At 43.9% G+C, this 22261-nt stretch overlaps 2 protein-coding genes across 2 annotated transcripts; one reads left to right on the top strand and one right to left on the bottom strand.

Moving 5' to 3' along the window:
- Positions 1 to 5965: 5965 nt before the first annotated feature.
- aldh8a1 (aldehyde dehydrogenase 8 family, member A1) lies at positions 5966 to 21613 on the bottom strand (the record flags this gene model as incomplete). Its single annotated transcript, XM_080791091.1, has 7 exons — positions 5966 to 6421; positions 7241 to 7402; positions 9629 to 9885; positions 10446 to 10595; positions 18905 to 19060; positions 19871 to 20018; positions 21494 to 21613. The coding sequence occupies 7 exons, from the start codon at positions 21611 to 21613 to the stop codon at positions 5966 to 5968; spliced, it is 1449 nt and encodes a 482-aa protein (XP_080647217.1).
- On the top strand, positions 11928 to 14405 carry LOC308334093 (C-C chemokine receptor type 4-like; the record flags this gene model as incomplete). The annotated part of the gene is made up of 2 exons (XM_080790681.1): positions 11928 to 11947; positions 13394 to 14405. 2 exons carry the CDS (start codon positions 11928 to 11930, stop codon positions 14403 to 14405), a joined length of 1032 nt encoding a protein of 343 aa, XP_080646807.1.
- Positions 21614 to 22261: the final 648 nt, after the last annotated feature.

The following is a 22261-nucleotide window of genomic DNA, read 5'->3' as shown; positions in this document are numbered from 1 at the left end:
ACACTTAAAGCACTGGTGAGTGATGGGTTATATTATGTACTTAACCTACATATTATATAGTGACCGACGAGCGGTTTGTTTGACATTCTGTTCCTGGTTAGGTAACAAAGCACAGAAACACACACATTATGCTATTTGCATTCCACTGTGATCTCTCGCTATAGACTGGCTTAGTAGTGCTCACAGAAGGCCTTAGTAGTGTTCACAGAAGGCCTTAGTAGTGCTCACAGAAGGCCTTAGTAGTGCTCACAGAAGGCCTGCACTAATAGAGCGCAGAGCGCAGAGAATTCCCCATTACTTTTATCCCCATAGACGTTTAGTCTAGTATTTATTTAAAGACATTTAAGCCTCTGACAAATTAGCCATGAGCTCTTGTTGTGACAAATCATGACAATCAACACAATGTTCTGAGACGATCAAATAATTAGAAAGAAGAAAAAACAATAAAAAGGTGTAGGACCCTGCCCCACACACAAACACATACACACACACGCACACACACACACACACACACACACACACACACACACACACACACACACACACACACACAAACACACACACACACACACACACACACACACACACACACACACACACACACACACACACATAAACACACACACACACACACACACACACACACACATACACACACACACACACACACACACACACACACATACACACATACACACACACACACACACACACACACACACACACACACACACACACAAACACACGCACGCGCGCACACACACACACACACACACACACACACACACACACACACACACACACACACACACACACCTGGGTTTGTTTAACCTGCGTGGAAACTGTATTTTCGCAGGACTTTCCCTTTATCTCTAAAAGCCCAACTCTCCCCACCAGCTGGGATGGACCCATGAGGTCACACGCTGTGGAAACTTCCCCTCGACAAACTCTCTCACTGGGGACCTTGAGAGAAGTCTCTGTGTGGGAGAGAATGAGAGAGAGTGGTATAGAAACAGAGAGAGACATGAAGAGAGAGAGAGAGAGATAAGAGAGACAGAGAGAGACGGAGAGATTGGTGAAAAAGTGAAGTTTAGCCACCTGCATTGTTGACCAAGGAGTCTATACTTGGCCCCCTTTCTTCCCTGTAGTCTACACAGAATCTCTTTGCCAAAAATAGCCTGATTTTTGCTTGTAAATAGCTATTTACAAGCTCACAGTGTGGGGCGGCAGTAGCTCAGGAGTACTGGATGGTAACTGCAAGGTTGCCAGTTCGAACCCTGTGGGCTCCCCCAGAGTTAGTGTCAAAGTGTCCTTGAGCAAGACGCTGACCCCTGATGGTTGGCGCTGGTTGGTGCCTTGCATGGTTTCCTCTGTCATCGGTGTGTGAATGTGAATGGGTAAATTGATGCACAGTCTCTGTAAAGCGCCTTGGATAAAGGCGCTATATATAAATGCACCATTTACCATTTACAGTGTGTCTCAAGCGACGCAACAAATTTGTAAGCTTGTGGATTTGCTATTTTTACCGAATGTTCACCCCCAGAACGGGCACACAATGTATGAATAAACTGAATGTGACAGACAAAAGATCAATAGGTTCAATGGAAGGGAAGACTGGAAACCAGTCCCATGGGTGCTGGTTTGTTTTGCCAAACATGACACTGATCTGCGTGATATTACTTTATTTCGCTCACGCTTTATACACACACACACACACACACACGGACGCACACGCACTGAAGTGCTATTGTTCGTGTTCTAGGCCAAACAAACGTTGCCTGCAGCCATGAAACATGCCCTCCTGACTGTACTGTACTGTACTGTACTGTACTGTACTGTACATATAAACATGAGCGGCCTATTATCAAATCACCACCGCAGTCAGCACTGAAATCAGGCCCTTCATAAACACAAACACACACTGGATACCTAACCCACACACACACACACACACACATACACACACACTGGATACCTAACACACACACACACACACACACACACACACACACACACACTGGATACCTAACCCACACACACACACACACACACACGTACTTCCTTGCTGGGCATAAGCTGCGTATTTTCATTTCTCCCGCCGTAGGCAGTGTGTGTGTGTGTGTGTGTGTGTGTGTGTGTGTGTGTGTGTGTGCGTGACCCGATAAGCGAGTTGAAAGTTATATGCTTGGCTTGGCTGCAGTTCTCCTCGCACAGTCACGTATACAGCCGGGCCGGGTCGGGTCAGCCCAGAACCGCTCCATCCTGAATGAAATGTCCACCAGATAGAGCTGAGAGATAGACCCAGAACAAGGGCAGGAAACCGTGGAGAGTTTAAAGAAATAGCTGACTCGCTGTGTGTGTGTGTGTGTGTGTGTGTGTGTGTGTGTGTGTGTGTGTGTGTGTACGTGTCTGTGTAACGGTACACGGGCTGTATATCTTCAGAACTCCTAACACGCTATATCCTATATCCACTATAGGGCCCGGTCCGGTTTGACCTGAATTAGTCTTTAGGCTATTTAATGGCATTTTCTCTATCTCTGGGACCCCCGATACATATTGTAAAATCTAACTGAGAGTGTATACAAATGGAACCAGGGTCCATTTGGTTCCATTTGTACACTCTCTGCAGTTACAGACATAATTATAACTATTTTTTTAACTACTTTTTTGTTGTTGTTTTTAAGTCTGTTCCTATAGTGTTCTTATGTAAAGCGCTTTGGGTATTTAGAAAAGCGCTATATAAATCTGAGCTATTATTACATCTGAGCTATTAACTATAATATCATTTAGCTGCGGGAACCCCCCCTGGAACTCCCTCAACGAGGACCCCTGGTGGTCCCCGGACCCCACTTTGGGAACCCCTGGTGTAGTGTGTGTGTACTACACACACTGTGTAGTGTAGTGTGTGTGTATGTGTGTGTGTGTGTGTGTGTACGTGGGTATTTGAGTGTGCTCCAACAGGGTGGCATCGCACAATATGACTTCCCTAGCCTAAACAAAGAGGGTGGTACTGTAACTACTGTACAGTCACTCACAATGAGGCCGTACAGTATGTGGGGGGGGGGCACAAACATCACGTGCACGTTCGCCGGAGGACGTGCACGGCTAAAACACGTCTTGCATAACTCTGCTGTCGGGAGGAAACCACCTAACTCCAAAATGTTCATTTTTCAGGATATGAAAAATATTAGTTTTTCGGTGAAATTAAGAAAACCTTATATTTTTTTAAACAAAGCATGCAATACTGCCTCATCAAAGTTAGTGTTGTGACTTTATTTATTGTCAATTACATCCATGAGAGGGGAAGAGGTGGTGGAGTTAGCTGCTTTATAGCAGACAGTTTGTGGGTCCAATGGAGTTAAGAGGTTTTGTCCAAAGCACTTTTTACTACTTTCCATGTGGGTTCAATATTTTCGAAACAACACACAGACGTAAAGGCTGTTCGATAGCACTGATTTATGGAACAACACACAGACGTAAAGGCTGTTCAATAGCACTGATTTATGGAACAACACACAGACGTAAAGGCTGTTCAATAGCACTGATTTATGAAACAACACACAGACGTAAAGGCTGTTCGATATAGCACTGATTTATGAAACAACACACAGACGTAAAGGCTGTTCGATAGCACTGATTTATGAAACAACACACAGACGTAAAGGCTGTTCGATATCACTGATTTATGAAACAACACACAGACGTAAAGGCTGTTCAATATCACTGATTTATGAAACAACACACAGACGTAAAGGCTGTTCAATATCACTGATTTATGAAACAACACACAGACGTAAAGGCTGTTCAATAGCACTGATTTATGAAACAACACACAGACGTAAAGGCTGTTCAATATCACTGATTTATGAAACAACACACAGACATAAAGGCTGTTCGATAGCACTGATTTATGAAACAACACACAGACGTAAAGGCTGTTCAATAGCACTGATTTATGAAACAACACACAGACGTAAAGGCTGTTCAATATCACTGATTTATGAAACAACACACAGACCTAAAGGCTGTTCAATAGCACTGATTTATGAAACAACACACAGACGTAAAGGCTGTTCAATATCACTGATTTATGAAACAACACACAGACAGTAAAGGCTGTTCAATATCACTGATTCATGAAACAACACACAGACGTAAAGGCATATCACTGCTTTATGAAACAACACACAGACGTAAAGGCTGTTCAATAGCACTGATTTATGAAACAACACACAGACAGTAAAGGCTGTTCAATAGCACTGATTTATGAAACAACACACAGACAGTAAAGGCTGTTCAATAGCACTGATTTATGAAACAACACACAGACGTAAAGGCTGTTCAACATCACTGATTTATGAAACAACACAGACGTAAAGGCTGTTCAATATCACTGATTTATGGAACAACACACAGACGTAAAGGCTGTTCAATATCACTGATTTATGAAACAACACACAGACGTAAAGGCTGTTCAACATCACTGATTTATGGAACAACACACAGACGTAAAGGCTGTTCAATATCACTGATTTATGGAACAACACACAGACGTAAAGGCTGTTCAATATCACTGATTTATGGAACAACACACAGACGTAAAGGCTGTTCAATAGCACTGATTCATGAAACAACACACAGACGTAAAGGCTGTTCAATAGCACTGATTTATGAAACAACACACAGACGTAAAGGCTGTTCGATAGCACTGATTCATGAAACAACACACAGACGTAAAGGCTGTTCGATAGCACTGATTCATGAAACAACACACAGACGTAAAGGCTGTTCAATATCACTGATTTATGAAACAACACACAGACGTAAAGGCTGTTCGATAGCACTGATTTATGAAACAACACACAGACGTAAAGGCTGTTCAATATCACTGATTTATGGAGAAAAAAACCTCAAAAATTAAGGAGTTATGAGGTTTCCTCCCAACAGCAACGATAAGTTCCCATTCTCCGGTCATTCTCCCACTCATACACACCCACTCCTCATGATCATGCATGCATGCATGTGTGCGCAGTCTGCACACACACACACACAGTCACACACGCGCGTACACACACGCACACACACGCACACGCGCGTACACGCACACACACGCTGACTCATTGTGACTTTGTACGATCCCTCTCATGTTACACTGCATTCATTCATGACCACATGTTCAAAAGGCAGAGAGTCAAAATGTTAGACTAGTTCAGGAATGAGAGAAGGACACTGCAGCGCTCCCTCCAGTCCAAACCGCTGCTTTATGGTTTATAGATTAATACATTTCTTTGGCTGTGAATCACCCCCGGTTATATACCTCCTGACCTATAGCCCACCGACGCTTGCAGTCTTTGTAGTATTTGGCACGAAAAGATACTTTTTTTAATATGATTATGGCAAAGATAATCACCGAATGTCACTGCACTGAGAGACACACAGCTTAATCTCTATACATCTCCTTACAACAGTGTTTTCCTTTCTCTTTTAAAAAAAAAAAATCGATTAATATTGTCAGGATTAATATCGATATATATCGATATACGATATATCGTTACATGCCTAATTGATACTAATGACATAACAGAGAACATACAAGCAATAATTAAGCAACACAAAGTCAGTGAGCTGCCTGAGGCGGATGTACAGTATGAAGTGCTTTTATTGGGAAAGTACTACTGGAATCCTGGCTCTGTTGGTGCTTATCACATGCTTCAAAACAATTTAATATAGAAATCTGACAAACCTGGCCATGTTGTATTATAGGCCTAATACTCGGGTGAGCACTTCACTATATTTGAAATCGTTTATATTATGTTCACGCTTGCTCTGTAAATGTAGCAGTCGCAAAAAAAAAAACAGGCCCAAGTTGAGCCGTGACAGTCATAATTATGGCAGTCATAATTACGACAGTCGTAATTATGACTGTCATAATTACAGTCATGTTTCAGGGCTGATACTAGTCCTCTCAGTGTTTGATGGTGATGGTCTTCACCTCCGTGAAGAAGTGATAGGAGTCCTTCCCTCCCTCCCGGCCCACCCCGGAGTGCTTCATGCCGCCGAAGGGCAGGTTCAGGTCCCTGACCATCCAGCAGTTGGTCCACACCAGGCCCGCCTGCAGGCGCCGGGCCACGCGGTGGACCCGGCCCACGTCCCGGGACCACACGGTGGCCGCCAGGCCGTAGCGCACGCCGTTGGCCCGCGCCAGCGCCTCGTCCTCCGTGTCGAAGGCGCTGACCACGGCCACGGGGCCGAAGATCTCCTCCTGCGTGACCCGGGAGCCGTGGGCCACGCCGGAGAGGACCGTGGCGGGCATGAAGTAGCCCGCGGCGCAGGCCGGCGGGAGGCCGTCCAGACGGTCCACGCCCTCGCCACAGTGGACCGTGGCGCCCTCGGCCCGGGCCAGCGCCACGAAGCCACGCACCTGGAGGTCAGAGCAGGCGTCAGAGAGGGGAGACATTTGGAACTCATTCCATTAACCCATTCTGACCTGAGATCAGATTCATACAAGGTTTCCACTGGACACACACTGGTCTGATTAACCCATTCTGACCTGAGATCAGATTCAAAAAATGTCAGTCGTTATGAGCTTGTAGATCTGCTATTTTTCAATAGCTAAAGCATACCATGATGCTAACACCGAAATGGGTTCCCGTTCAGAATGGGTTAAGAGATATATATATAATCAGACCCGTCAGAACTGAGTGGTGCTGTACTGTGTGTGTCTGTGTGGGTGCGCGCACGCACGCACGCACGCACGCACGCACGCACGCACGCGCCATGCTCGGACGGACCCATGCCAGCCAGAGACACACACATTGCTGGCCAATGGAGTGGCTGCAAATCATATCCACGGTATACAGTAACTGCATAAACATGCCGTAGAAAAAAAAAGCCTGCAAATAGTGAATAATTAAATTAAGTATAGTATTAAACACATGAACCTTCCTATATACTGTGGTGAACATTTGCCAAAACTAACCTATACAACCTAATCTACAAGTCGCAGTAATGCAATGCTCGTAGATATATGTAGATATTGTAGATATACTGTAGCTATTTTCAGCAAAGAGATTTGGTTTTCAGGAGGAAAAGGATCATATAGCTATAGTAGAGCCCTGGGGGAGCTAAGTAGGGTTTAAGTGTCTCATGGTGGCTTCTTGAGGAAGTCTTATATGCACTACAAAGTGTGAATACAAACGGTTTCATTTGATTGATAGAATGACACTGAGGACGCTCTCACCTTCTCCAGGTGTTCCTTGCTGATTAGTGCTCCGTTGTTGTTGCTAGGGTCTGATGGCGCGCCCGTCTTCCACTTCCTCGCCTCGGCCACGAACCTTGTCAGGAACTCGGGGTAAATACTTCTCTCTACATAAATCCTACTGGTACAGAGACATATCTCCCCCTGGGATGATGCAGAAGAGATGGAGATATATGGGAACGGATCAGGGGAGGGAAAGAGAGGGAGGGAGGGAGAGAGAGACAGAAACTGGTAGATAAAACAGTCAAGATGCCAGTCTCAATAATGATCTAGGATCGCTCTCATGTGGACAAACTATGCAACTGCATACCTATACTGATAAACTTGTCCCATGCATTTATATTCACTAATAATTAGAACATTGCCATTTCTGCCTACTGTACGTGCGTCACGCATGTGTCTCAGAGTGGATAGCTCGAAAATGTACCTGTGGGTGACATCACTGGTGGGCCATATACTGTAGCTCATTGGTTCCCAACCTTTTTATACTGAACCACCTCAGAAAATATTTGCCTCTCCAAGTACCACCATAATGTATGAATGAATGAACCATTGTAAAGCGCTTTGAGCACTTGGAAAAGCGCTATAAAAAATGCAATTCATTAGTATTATAATAACTTATGTTAAAAAATACAGGAGCTGCCCTTTTTGTTCCATTCCTAAGCCAATAATGCTGCTGCTATTTCTAATTATTTCCGTTCTTCCATTAACGGCTAGGTGTGCTGTCTGTCGTGCTCATTTTCAGCACGACTGGAGAGCCTATTTCAACCAATTGCTTGGTTGGTTCAGAAGAACTATACCTGTAGTAATATAAATATTTCATTCCACTTTTTTTAGGTGACTCCTCTGAGTACCACCAGAGGGTGCTTAAGTACCACCAGTGGTACTATAGTACCAGTGGTTGGGAACCTCTGCCATAGCTATAGGTAGGACTGCTGATTAAAATGTAATAGGCATATTGCAGGTTGAGCCCTAATGAGTTTGGTTATATACCCCGTGCCATTTCCTCTAGACTAGAGAGACAACATTTTGCGAATATTGGCTATAGGGACTGATTTATTAGAAACATTACCTAATCTTGTTACTTTTTCTGTACTGAGAAGAGAAATAGTGAATCTGACCGGCTCAGCCTATATCATACTGTACATGGGCAACTGGCGGCCCGGGGGCCACATGCATGCGGCCCCCAACTTCACTTAGTGTGGCCCTTTAAGGTTAATATCGGAATACTGATATTAATTATTATATTATTGATTGGCATTTGAAATTCAATTAAAAATAATACAATTCAGTTCAAAATGAGCAAAAATTCAGGATTTCAAATGAAATAATAGCAAAAAAAATAGCTGATCGACGAGCTCAAAACACGTCGCGATGCGACGTGTTTTGAGATTGTAGATCGGCTATTTCTGCTACGACAGTACGATATGCATTGTGGCCCCTCTGGCGTGAGTGTGGAAGTATAGTGGCCCTCTCCATCTTCAAAGTGCCCCCCCCCTGGCCAATATGGATGGCCCCTGCCATAACCATACACTCACTCACCTGATTGGTCTATATGGATGGTCCGTTACCATACACTGACTCACCTGATTGGTCTATAATATGGATGGTCCGTTACCATACACTGACTCACCTGATTGGTCTATATGGATGGTCCGTTACCATACACTGACTCACCTGATTGGTCTATAATATGGATGGTCCGTTACCATACACTGACTCACCTGATTGGTCTATATGGATGGTCCGTTACCATACACTGACTCACCTGATTGGTCTATATGGATGGTCCGTTACCATACACTGACTCACCTGATTGGTCTATAATATGGATGGTCCGTTACCATACACTGACTCACCTGATTGGTCTATAATATGGATGGTCCGTTACCATACACTGACTCACCTGATTGGTCTATATGGATGGTCCGTTACCATACACTGACTCACCTGATTGGTCCGTTACCATACACTGACTCACCTGATTGGTCTATATGGATGGTCCGTTACCATACACTGACTCACCTGATTGGTCTATATGGATGGTCCGTTACCATACACTGACTCACCTGATTGGTCTATAATATGGATGGTCCGTTACCATACACTGACTCACCTGATTGGTCTATAATATGGATGGTCCGTTACCATACACTGACTCACCTGATTGGTCTATATGGATGGTCCGTTACCATACACTGACTCACCTGATTGGTCCGTTACCATACACTGACTCACCTGATTGGTCTATATGGATGGTCCGTTACCATACACTGACTCACCTGATTGGTCTATATGGATGGTCCGTTACCATACACTGACTCACCTGATTGGTCTATATGGATGGTCCCGTACCATACACTGACTCACCTGATTGGAGAAGCTGGAGCGGACCGTCGTGGCGACACATTGGTCCAGGTCCGCGTCGGCGAACACCAGCGCGGGGTTTTTACCGCCCAGCTCCAAGGAGAGTTTCTTACAGTAGGGGGCGCTGCGCTCCGTGATGCGCTGGGCCGTGGCCGTGGAGCCCGTGAAGGAGACGAGGGGCACGTCCGGGTGAGCCACCAGGGCGTCGCCCGCCTTGGGCCCCGTGCCGAAGACCACGTTTACGACCCCCGGAGGGACCCCTGAGGTGTGGGAGGGAAGGGAAGGGGAGGGAAGGGCCCGGGACTCGCTGTTAGCCTAAGATTTAGACTCTCCATAGATGTATTTTTCGATCCTGCCGTCATCCCTCTCTACTCATTACTCATGGGTGTTTACATTTTTTGCTCGCGCGGACCTATAATCGCTCTTATGCTAAATCTAAGGTGCTTTGCGTTGCTGGCCGACTTCTCAGCTCGGCTTACGTTCTGCGTTTGAAACCCGTAGATCCACTTCAACTTGTGTCTGTCGATCCACAAGCTATATATACAGTATCTACAGTATACTAGGTGTATAATGTATACTGTCGCGAGACATGGCTAAAGCATTTCCGGGGGTCCCCAGCCAAAAACATTGAGAACCCCTGGTTTATGGTATAATGGTCACATATAAATCAGCAAGTGGATTCATGAATGTATTATATAGTACAATATTTTTAGGCCAATAAAAAAAAAATATATATACCAAATTTCCCCACTCCACACCCTGGACTATGTGACGGGGTGATTCTTTTCATTAGGGGTATGCTGTGTGTGTGATCCTATACCTGCATCGTTCATCAGTTTGCACATCATCCAGGCGGTGACAGAGGTCATCTCACTAGGTTTGGCTACCACGGTGTTGCCTGTGGCGATGGCTGGGGCGATCTTCCACGTGAGAAGGTACAGCGGGAGGTTCCAGGGGCTGATCAGGCCAGCTACGCACACACGCACACACACATGTCCACACAAAGGATATGCATACAAGGACACAAATATTAGAGTTACATCTGCAAAATATGTGTTTTCTTGATACAATAGGCACAATAGTCACTCAGTACTCTATGTGTATAAGTAACAAATAAGTTAATACTTATTTGATATAAGTTTAATATATATTTAAGTTAGTACTTATTTACAAATAAGTAACTCTGCCATATATGACGGCTGCCAATTATAGCGGAGACGCCACAATCATTTGTCAGCCTTTTTGTCTCCTTTTTGGGTTCCAACAATGTGGGATGCCACCAGTCTGTGGGTGACGGTATGCCCTAGTAGAACCCTCTAACAACCAGTCTGTGGGTGACGGTATGCCCTAGTAGAACCCTCTAACAACCAGTCTGTGGGTGACGGTATGCCCTAGTAGAACCCTCTAACAACCAGTCTGTGGGTGACGGTATGCCCTAGTAGAACCCTCTAACAACCAGTCTGTGGGTGACGGTATGCCCTAGTAGAACCCTCTAACAACCAGTCTGTGGGTGACGGTATGCCCTATGGGCTGCCCAATATAAAGACAAATAGCCTGCACCACCTATTAGCACAGCTCTGAGATGTTGTGTAGAAGTGCTTAGTATTTGACCGTGGTCATAAATGCTTCCTCTAGGCTGTGGTCAAAGGTGCAGGCTATAATACAGACACTTCTCTGGACTCTTCATCGACCGCAACAACATCTGGTGTATATTAGCTGTCAGAGATGTAAAGGTATCTCAGTTATCACAGAGTTGGAACATGGATGGAATGACACAGGACTGTTTGAACATTCTCACTGAAGATGCATGATATTTTCATATGTCCTTTCGCTATGAGTTCCACTATTCTATCATGGCGTGCTATGTACATTCCTTATATTATGCATAACATCCATTCAAGATGTGTGACAGTGTTTCATGTTACACACACACACACACACACGTGTAGTGTCGTGTCGACACATGTTCTTAGCCTGGAACTACACAGCGATCCTTGGGGAATGGGTCAGAGATTAGATTATAGGTTTGAAGAATGCACTCCCAGGTCTCACAGGAGTACATCACAGACGAGGTAAACGCAACTGTCTGCAGTGGGTTGACCTCTCGGAGCAACACAAGTCCGAACACACTTTAACCTACAAGCAGAGCTGTAGGTAACTGTGTGTGTGTGTGTGTGTGTGTGTGTGTGTGTGCGTGTGCGTGTGCGTGCTTCTATTTAAATTAAGCTCAAACGCTTCTCATTGAGCATACGTAGAGTTTGGCGCCTGGTGTGTTGACAGACTCGACACAGCACAGTCAATAATGGATGTCACCACTGCCAGGTGAGACTTTTAACTTTTGTCTGACATACAACTGATATACAATTTGACCTGACCTCGTTTAGTCGAATAGTCGACTTCCAATCTCTTAGTCGATTAGTCGATGTTTTTTTACCCCTGCAATATACAGTATAATTATTTTATGTTTTAAATTATGGAATTGCTTATAGATTTGTTTGTTTTAGAATTGTGAAATGTTTATACGTAATGTATATTTTTTAAATGTATAGGAAAAGAAAATGAAAAATGTCATTCATTTTTTATGTGAGCTCATGCATATATCCCGGAAAAACATAAACCCTTTCATGACTTTATCACATTTTGCAAACAGTATACGTAGATCACATTATACCAATCTAGAGACTCTTGAAGCACAAAACGTAATATGTTCTACACAGGTCTAAGATATTGCTGTTGTTTTTCTTTCAAAAATGGATCTAATGTTGCCTACTGCATCATCTAATTATAAACATGCACCTAATCCAGGGGTATTCAATTAGATTAGGCCGGGGGCCACAACTGTAGAATGATTGTGTGTGGGGGGCCGCACAGTGTGCGCGCGAAGCGCGGAAATTTGTGGGTTCTCAAAATGCTTTTTGTGCTCAAACACGAAGATTTATGTATATTTCCGAACAGTAATGAGCAGGGTAATATGCCTATACAGGTATATGCCACCTTAGAATAGATGTAGGCCTAGACCTATTTGACAGTGCATAAACAGCATTGCTTTGACATTAACGACCATCAGCTGGACGGACACACACACACACAAACATTACATAGAGCAGTGATTCCAAAGTGGGGTTCGGGGTCCGGGGACCCCCAGGGTCCTTGAGGCAGTTCCAGGGGGTCCCCAGGGAAATGGTTTGGAATCAAATGGACCCTTATGGGTCTGTAACTCTGAGAGTGTACAAATGGAATCAAATGGACCCTTATGGGTCTGTAACTCTGAGAGTGTACAAATGGAACCAAATGGACCCTAACAGGGTTTATTATTGTGAGAATGATGGCTTCCATTTTCGCAACTTTTCAGGACTAGAAAGCCTGCAGTTTCTATTAGCTTGGATTCTCCATTGATGTCACTGTTGGGTGGGTTTCTGAACTGCCCACAGCCCTCCTATGTGACACAGACCGAGTAGAAAAAAATGTGTCATTTTATCATGATTATTAGTGAGGACCTATTATATGAAGATAGGTTGAAAAGTGGTCCTTTAATGATTACTGTCATTATGGTAATCTCACAATTAATATCGCACACACCATACCTGTAACTTTTATTAGCCCTATAATTATTCTCAAAAAAAAAAAAAAAAAATTTTTTTTTTTTTTTTTTTTTTTTCAAAATTCTTCCAGGGGCCACAAGGAGGCGCTCCGCGGGCCACATGTGGCCCGCGGGCCGCCAATTGAATATCCCTAATCCCTACTCTTATCCTGCAATTTATTTTTCAGCCCACCTGAAACTACATATGACTACGGGACGTACGAGCTAGGAAACGTGTGTGAATATGAACAACATGGGACCTCCTTTCTCCCAGTGATCTATTCTCTGTTCTTCGTCGTGGGTCTTCTGGGGAACCTGCTGGTCCTCTGGGTCATCATCTTCGGGGTGAAGCTCCGTAGCATGAGTGACGTGTGCCTCCTCAACCTGGCCATCGCTGACCTTCTCCTGGTGTGCTCCCTTCCCTTCCTCGCCCACCAAGCCCGGGATCAGTGGCCGTTTGGCGACGCCATGTGCAAGATGGTCCTCGGTGCTTACCACATTGGCTTCTACTGCGGCATCTTCTTCATCGTCCTGATGAGCATCGATCGCTACCTGGCTATAGTGCATGCGGTTTATGCACTGAAAGCACAGACAAGAACCTTGATGATCGCCTCTGCCGTTACATGGTTTGCCGGATTTCTCGCCTCTTTTCCAGATATAATCTTTCTAACGGCAGAGACGGACCGAAGTTCACAGAAGCTCATCTGCGGTGTTTCCTTAGTGAATGAAACCTCAACACTCGACAGGCACTTCTGGACTATCTTTGGCCTTTTCAAAATGAACATCCTTACCTTACTGATTCCAATGACCATTATGTGTTTCTGTTACGCCCAGATGATTTGGAAGCTCCAGCACACCCAGTCATCTAAGAAACAGTCCATCCGCTTAGTCCTCGTAGTCGTGGCCGTGTATTTCTGCTGCTGGATGCCTTACAGCCTCGCCTCATTCTTCAGAGCGTTGGAGTTACTCAACGTTTCTCATTTCAACGCCTGTGGCATCAGCAACGGAATCAGATTGGCTCTACAGGTCACCCAGGCCATGGCGTATTCTCACAGCTGTCTCAACCCCATCCTGTATGTGTTTGTAGAAGAGAGGTTCAGGAAGTACCTCCTGCGTTTGACGAGCAGGGTCAGGATGAGCTCTACTCATTCAACAACTGTCACCACTGACGATGAAAGGTCCAATGCTATTGCTATATGAAGTGCCAGTGGAAAGGCAGTGTTAGTGTGTGTGCACTGTGTGTGTGTCAGTGCACGTTAATGTGGCTATCCCTACAATGTTTGCATGCACGCGTGCATGTTTGTATATTAAATGAATGTAATTGCTTCGTGTTGTGCATTAATCGTGCGTAGAGATACATCTATGGAGCACGCATTCTCTGATGTCACCAAAACATTCACAGTACCATCCATTGTTTGATGTTATTTTACTGTGTCCAATGATATGGGCCAAGTTACTGCATGTGGAACATCTTGCTCCATTAAGACATCCAATGTACTACACTTCTGGTGGTATATGGCAGGGTTTAAAGTTTGGGTTTGGGGATAGGTTTAGTATGGGGCTCTATTCTTAGGGTTAGGGTTTGGGGATAGTTACTATGGTGCCGGAATATTTTGGTAGTAGGATTTATGGGTGTCGCGTTATTGGGACCGCGGGACTGACGTCATACGCACCACTGGGCACCCGCAGGGGTGGACTGAGTGGCCACAGGACGTACCAGACATTATGCCCGGTGGGCCGACCCGCTGGTGCCGGGCCAGTCTGGTCCAAATTCCGGGAAAATGTCCGGGGTTTAATTTTTGTCTCAGTCCAGCCCTGGGCACCTTCCCCCTCAGTGCTCTCTGCACGCCCTGGCAAGTCTGAATACTTAGCTAATGTCAACGAAGTCCACACTCAGAGGGAGTTCAACAAACCACGTGCAACCCAGATTCGGCTCAAACAAGGGATTCAATTCATTTCGCTCCCATGCCAAGTCAAGTCTTGGTGCTTTTCATGGTTTCGTATAGCAGTTTTTCTATTGACTTGTGCTTTCGTCTGAAGTGTACCCATTCTACATACTGTACTGTGAAATTAAAATGTGCCTTATAATGGTCATTTTGTGACTTTATAATATTGTCAATTACTTGCATGAGAGGGGGAGAGGTGGTGGTGGAATTAGTTGTTTTAGCAGACAGTTTGAGGGTCCAATGGAGTTAAGAGGTTTTGTCCAAAGCGTGTTTTATTACTTTTCTTTGGTTCAATATTTTCTAAACAACATACAGACGTAAAGGCTGTTCAATAGCACTGATTTATGAAACAACACACAGACGTAAAGGCTGTTCAATAGCACTGATTTATGAAACGACACACAGACGTAAAGGCTGTTCAATAGCACTGATTTATGAAACAACACACCGACGTAAAGGCTGTTCAATAGCACTGATTTATGAAACAACACACAGACGTAAAGGCTGTTCAATAGCACTGATTTATGCGGGGAAAGAAAATTAAAAAAACATTGAGTAATAGGTGGTTTCCTCTCGACAGGCAGCAACTCAATATTGTTGGCAGAAACCTTGTATCTCCATATTTCATTTTTCTCATAAATTAACTTTGTCATACTACGGTCAGTGTCATGCAGAGGTAACACACTACAAGCTCACAACGCATAGCTTGGTAGATTGTTATTTTCAGCGAAAGCCTTCCCCATAATAACAGAAAAAAGAAAAGAGAGGGGCTCTGGTCAACCATGCAATTGCATACCACTTATTTTCAGCTTTGAACTACAGTATGTCAATAATATACCTGTTTAGAGTTCCGTTTAGCTTACTGGAACTGGAGGTTCCAGTAAGGTTCCAGTCATACATTCACACAGACTTGTGTCATCAGGGACGTCGATATAGCTGGGGGGTGGTATGGAGCTGGGTTAAAGTTCAGAGTTCTCCCAAGCGGAATAAACAGTGGCGTGTGTTGGGTTTTCAAACGCAGATGCTTTAAATGCTACTAATTTAAAAGTGGGCGTCATGGCTTGCCAGATCACAGGCACAGATCCGTGTTGCCACTCGACAAGGAACGCTTTAACTGAAACGAAAATGAAACAAGCCTAGAGGCCGATTGGAATGTTTTCCTTGACTGCATGGACATGATCCAGCACAACACAATGGCCTGATATATTCGCATGGTATTAAGAGACACTTTTTTTCTATAGATATGATCACTGAAACTTATCATAATATACATTTTAAAAAGCCATTAATTCATCAATGATGTTTATAGAACACGTTTTAGTGAATTCCAAGTATAGGCTACCGACACCATTCGTTTCGACCGCACTTTGCTAAACGATGGCTCTGTGCCAAGTTCCAACTATAAACCATAAACTACTTCATTCACTACAATGTGTTCTATGAACATTATTGATGACTTAATGGCTGTTTGGTGTTTGATATTACGTTAAGTTTAATTGATCATATATCTATAGAGTGTCTCTACCAGGCGATTATTAAACACTGCGTCGCGGTAACACAGTGTTTTGTAACATGGAGGAAAGAGGGAGATGGAGAGGCAGATCTCCGATTTCGGTGGTGCTTTTATGCTCGTGACACATTACTTGACACATGCAATAATAAAGTATGAAGAGATAAGGATACTCTGACTATAAACCACTTGAACCGCAGGTCCCCGGCACGAACCAACAATCTATACAAACCCACAACGCGTCGCAACGCGCTGTGACCTCATGATGATGGTATAGCCCTGAACTGAGAGGATGTTTTTTTTCTTTTTACAGAAAGCGGTTTGCTGGCCGGGCATCTATCGGGCTTCCTTTTTATGAATTCATATAAATACCATGTAGGGTCTTATATAACAATAAAAAAACCTAATGGCAAACCTAAAATTAAACCGTGTCTCTGAAAGACGTGTGGTGAGAGGAGTAATTAAGGTTTAACGTGCACTCCTGTAAAGCTGTTCTGTGGGTTTGAGAAACATCATCACACCTGTTTGTGAAGCAGTACTCAGTGTGTGATAGATTATAATCATGCAGTGAAAATAGTAGCTCTACTGTTTGTTTCCTCATGTCATTATAGCCAGCCAGGAAACTTTGTGGTTTTACTCCTCTTAGCTTTTGATGAGGCATCGTCTTTAACTTTGAGTATATAGCTTCTCAAAAAACCTTTTAGATCCGCAAAGAAACACATATACTGTGAAAGTGAAAAAAACAGGTGTCACAGGGCAACCCGTGCCCTATATACAAAGACACTTGAAACTGCTTTCTAGACTATAACATGCAAGGACTAATGTTTTAAACTTGTGTATGGAAAACTGTGTGTTCACTGATTGTTTGCTAATTGTCTCTCCTGCACTGCTGGTGGCATTGCCCTTGATTTAGGAAGGGGCCAAGTGCTATGCAGGGGAGGGGGGGGGGGGTTACTTCTTATGCTTTGAGTATTTGTCATTGAGTGTTCATGCTTATTTATATTTGTTTAATGGTAACACATCTTTAGTATGTTTAGGTTACTTTTATACAAGGGATTATTTATGGCAGTATTTATTTATAAGTATTTATTGAGAAGAAAGGTTGCTAATTGCTCTGTGTCCTGTGGTATGATCCACCCCTATTTAAGGGAGGCTGCAGGGACAGGTGGGTGAGTTGGTTGTGGGCTTTAACACGGGTAACAGTCCTGAGGGAGAGCTACAGGGCCTTGGGTGACCAAGGGTTAACCTGAAGAGAGTTCTCATCCTATGTGATCTTGTTCAATTGTGTTTGCCTAAGTATTTGTTCTGTTGGTCTATTGTTGGCCAGTATTTAGTTTGTGTATGTGAATTGCACTGAAGAAAACTGTCTGGAGGTTGGGGGAGGAGTTAAAAGCCCTTAACGAACATTTCTGACTGTTCTTGGAGCCTTGGCCGTTCGGGCAACTTCACAACAGGTAATGCCCCATTTATGTTTTTAACAAACCTGACAGCCCACTGAGCACTGAGCATCCAAAGACTCCAGCACACAACAGCTAGGGGCAAACACAAACACACACACAAGGAAGGTATGGTTTGCCTTTCTATGGTGCAGCAGCAGCAGCACCACCCTATGGCCACGCTGGTGCTACTACAGTACATTACAAAATACTGTCCAAGAAAACAGCTCACTAAATATATATCCAGTCCTCTCTCCTTCCACCACCAAGCACAATGCCACCCTAAACCAGTGGCTCCCAAAGTGCTGTCACACACACACACACACACACACACACACACACACAGAGAGGCATGCTTCTAAACTAACATACTGGCAGTTGTCCTTGTTTTCCATAAATATAACATACCGACCGATCTGTATGTACCTTCATATGTGTTCCCTGCTGGCTCGATGCTGCTGCTCATTATTATCACATTATGCATGCTGGAACTGCTTGTTTGCTTTTGTTTCGTTTTTGCCTAATAACATGGTCTTATTGTGCAAAGGGTATATATATATATTTTTTTCCCCCATATGAACTCTGCTATTTAGGGTTGAAACAGTGGGGTGCATGGGAGCTATCTTTGGGAGAGCTTTTGTTCTGTCTTGTTTGTTTTGTCCTGTCTGTATGGTTGTACTGTTGTATTGCTTTGTGAACTGTATTGTACAATGTATCAGTGTTGATGAGGACCCCCTCTAAAATGAGAGGCGACATCTCAAGGGGCTTATCCTTTCAATAAAGGTATATTATTAGTAGAGGTCTCACCTACTCCCACAGGGGAGCGCACCGTGTAGTTGACACAGCCCAGGTGGTCCATCTGGCTGCAGTCCGTGGTGTGGTGCAGCACGGACGACGCGAAGAAGCGGAAGTTGTGCACCGACCTGGGAATGTCCACCGCCCGGGCGAACGCCACCGTCTTACCTGTGGCGTGATGTCATCATATAACAACATGATGTCATCATCACAACATGATGTCATGATAACCTGTGATGTCATGTTAAAGGGACACTTCACCCTTTTTGCAAAAGAATATATGTTAATGACGTTTAGAAGGTTTAGAACACTTTCCTGGGGGTATTTATGTGTGTAATATCATAAATACCCCCAGGAAAGTGTTCTAAAGCTTCTAAACGTCATTAACATATATTATTTTGCAAAAAGGGTGAAGTGTCCCTTTAACCTGTGACACCCTTCCCAAAGCCCTGCATGCCGTCACCCAGGCGGGATGCGTGCACGCGACCTCGCCCATTTAGTGCAAGGTCGCGTGCACGTATTCTTCAGTCTGATGACTGATGTGAGCTTGTAGATCTGCTATTTAAAAAAATAAAATGTGGCGCAAATCTTTGAATATAATATTCTTTCAGAAAATTTTTAACTCAAATCTTTGATTCTGGGGGGGGGGGGGGTCCCTGGAACAACATATATTCAGATGGGGCGCCAATTACATATAATTCTGGGGGTCCTTGACATGAAATGCTTTGAGAACCACTGACAATAGAAACATGTTCAGAAAACTGCATGCCAGGATTTAGATTAGAATTAGACATTCGTAGAATCGTCCTCAGGTCAAATGTGTTTAAAACTCATGAGAGTTACATTTCTACAGAGGCCATTGGTTCACGGTCTGTGGTGTGTGTGTGTGTGTGTGTGTGTGTGTGTGTGTGTGTGTGTGTGTGTGTGTGTGTGTGTGTGTGTGTGTGTGTGTGTGTGTGTGTGTGTGTGTGTGCTCACCTTGGTCTCTGGACTCGGCCTGGGCGAATTCCTCCAGACGGGCTTCCATCAGGTCTGCCAGTTTGTTGAGGACCTCGGCTCGCTGCTCCGCGCTGCGGGCTGACCAATCGGGGAAGGCCTTCTTGGCCGCTTCCACTGCAGCCTCCACCTGCACCAGGAAGTTACACGCTACATGTGAGGGCCGCGTAGCGTAGCATGCATACATACAGTACATGCATACATACACATACATACATGCATACATACATACATACTTAGGTATGCGGTCTAGCCTAACTTGGACTCAGGGGGGTGGACGCCTCTGCCTTGCATATAGTCCCTAGTGAATAGGCATTTTGCCCTTCACTGGTAACCCTATTTTGGATTAGTTTTAAATATATGAAGGTATGATGGGCTGGGCTTTTTACAAAAATCCCCCCTTTTAAATACTACACACATACATACATACATACAGTACATACATACATACATACATATATACATACATATCTACATTTAGGTATGCGGTCTAGCTTAACTTGGACTCAGGGGGGTGGACGCCTCTGCCTTGCATAGTCCCCAGTGAATAGGCATTTTGCCCTTCACTGGTAGCCTTATTTTGGATTTGTTTTAAATATATGAAGGTTTTGTGGGCTGGGCTTTTTACTAAAAAGCCCCCCTTTTAAATACTACACACATACATACATGCATACATTTCAGAAGTTTTAGCAGTTTTTAAGGACCCACTTTTAGGCCAGTGCACCAGAGCAAGCTCTTGCCTTTTTTTAAACCCTACCCATTTTAACCAAATACATACTGTACATACATATACACACACACACACACACACACACACACACACACACACACACACACACACACACACACACATTTATGCAGCCTACAGCAGTGATTTTGGGGTCAATGGATCTGTGTGTGTGTGTGTGTGTGTGTGTGTGTGTGTGTGTGTGTGTGTGTGTGTGTGTGTGTGTGTGTGTGTGTGTGTGTGTGTGTGTGTGTGTGTGTGTGTGTGTGTGTGTGTTTAATGATTGCCCTGTTGACACTGTCAAGAGCAAAGGTGCTTCACTCTGACTAAGCTCTTTAAAACAGCCGTAGGTTTCCTACATATCTCATGTTATAGGTCCTAAATGCAGTTATTTCAAACTGCAGCAGTATATTAATTGTCTAGCTCTGATACAGTAGGCTATAGCTAAAGTATAAAATGCATGTATTTATCTGGCTATGTATGTTTCACAAAAATAGCACCAAATAGCAAAATGAGCTAATATCAAAACCTAATTGTATTGTAAATGTCACATGCATACATTGAGACGAATAACCATATAAGTCCATATCCATACTAATTATCCATAATGTATAAATCATGGATAAGGGGTCAGGAGGACAAATAGGCCTTTTTGGGGAGGGGTCATAATAAATTATGGACTTATAGGTTATTTGCCCCAACTGTCAATTATAAGCTATGTGTTTTAGATAAGTTTCTAATAACCCCTAAGATTTAGACTCTCGTAGATGTATTTGATAGATTCTGACAGTTAATGTCAGAAAAGAATCGATATAAAATACATCTACGAGAGTCTTAGGCAAATAAATAATAATAATATCCCCACCGGCTATACCCACCTCATCCTTGCCGCTGTCGGGCACTTTGCAGTAGAGCTCCCCGGTTGACGGGTCGAAGGAGTCGATGTGACCGGAGGAACAAGGGACAAACTGCCCTCCGATGTAGTTCTCCAACACCATGTGCGTTGTCTCCGACGCCATGATCACCGACTAATCTACTATCAGACTATCTACTATCGACTAATCTACTGTCAACAATTATACTGTTCACAATATAGTGCTAGTGTGGACAACAGAAACTGCTCGGGCTCCCACACGTGTAGGCTATACTCACTGGCAGAATGATAGAGCAACCGTCTCTGCAAATTGTGCACGCAGGCAGGCACACACGCACACACACACCTACCTATAAAGTAAATGATTAATTGAACATAAATCAACTAAAGTAAACACACATTCTCCCCCAACCCATTCTCCCCCAAGGCACATGGCCACGTATAGCCTTGGATCATCAGGGCAATCATACTGTAGATGTATTTTTTATCAGGTCTGACTTTTACTTTTGTATATCATAGTAGACATGCAAATGTCAGAATCGATCAAATAAATACACATATGATAGTCTTGATCCAATAGTCTACTTTCCTCAAAATGCAAAAAAAAAAAATCTATTTCAATTTCAAAACTTCAATCCAACACTACATACAGTAGCATAACAGATAACTCAAACCCCCCACTCATTCCACGTTGTATTCCAATAATATTTTTTTAAATTGCTTTAGGTTAATGTTTGCTTTATATAGGCTCGGGCAAGCTGTTCCACAGCGA

This window comes from Protomyctophum bolini, assembly GCF_963924005.1.
Source record: "Protomyctophum bolini genome assembly, chromosome: 19".
Classification (NCBI taxonomy): Eukaryota; Metazoa; Chordata; class Actinopteri; order Myctophiformes; family Myctophidae; genus Protomyctophum; species Protomyctophum bolini.
The sequence above is the reverse complement of the archived record's forward strand: the minus strand, read 5'-3'. Positions and strand labels throughout refer to the sequence as shown.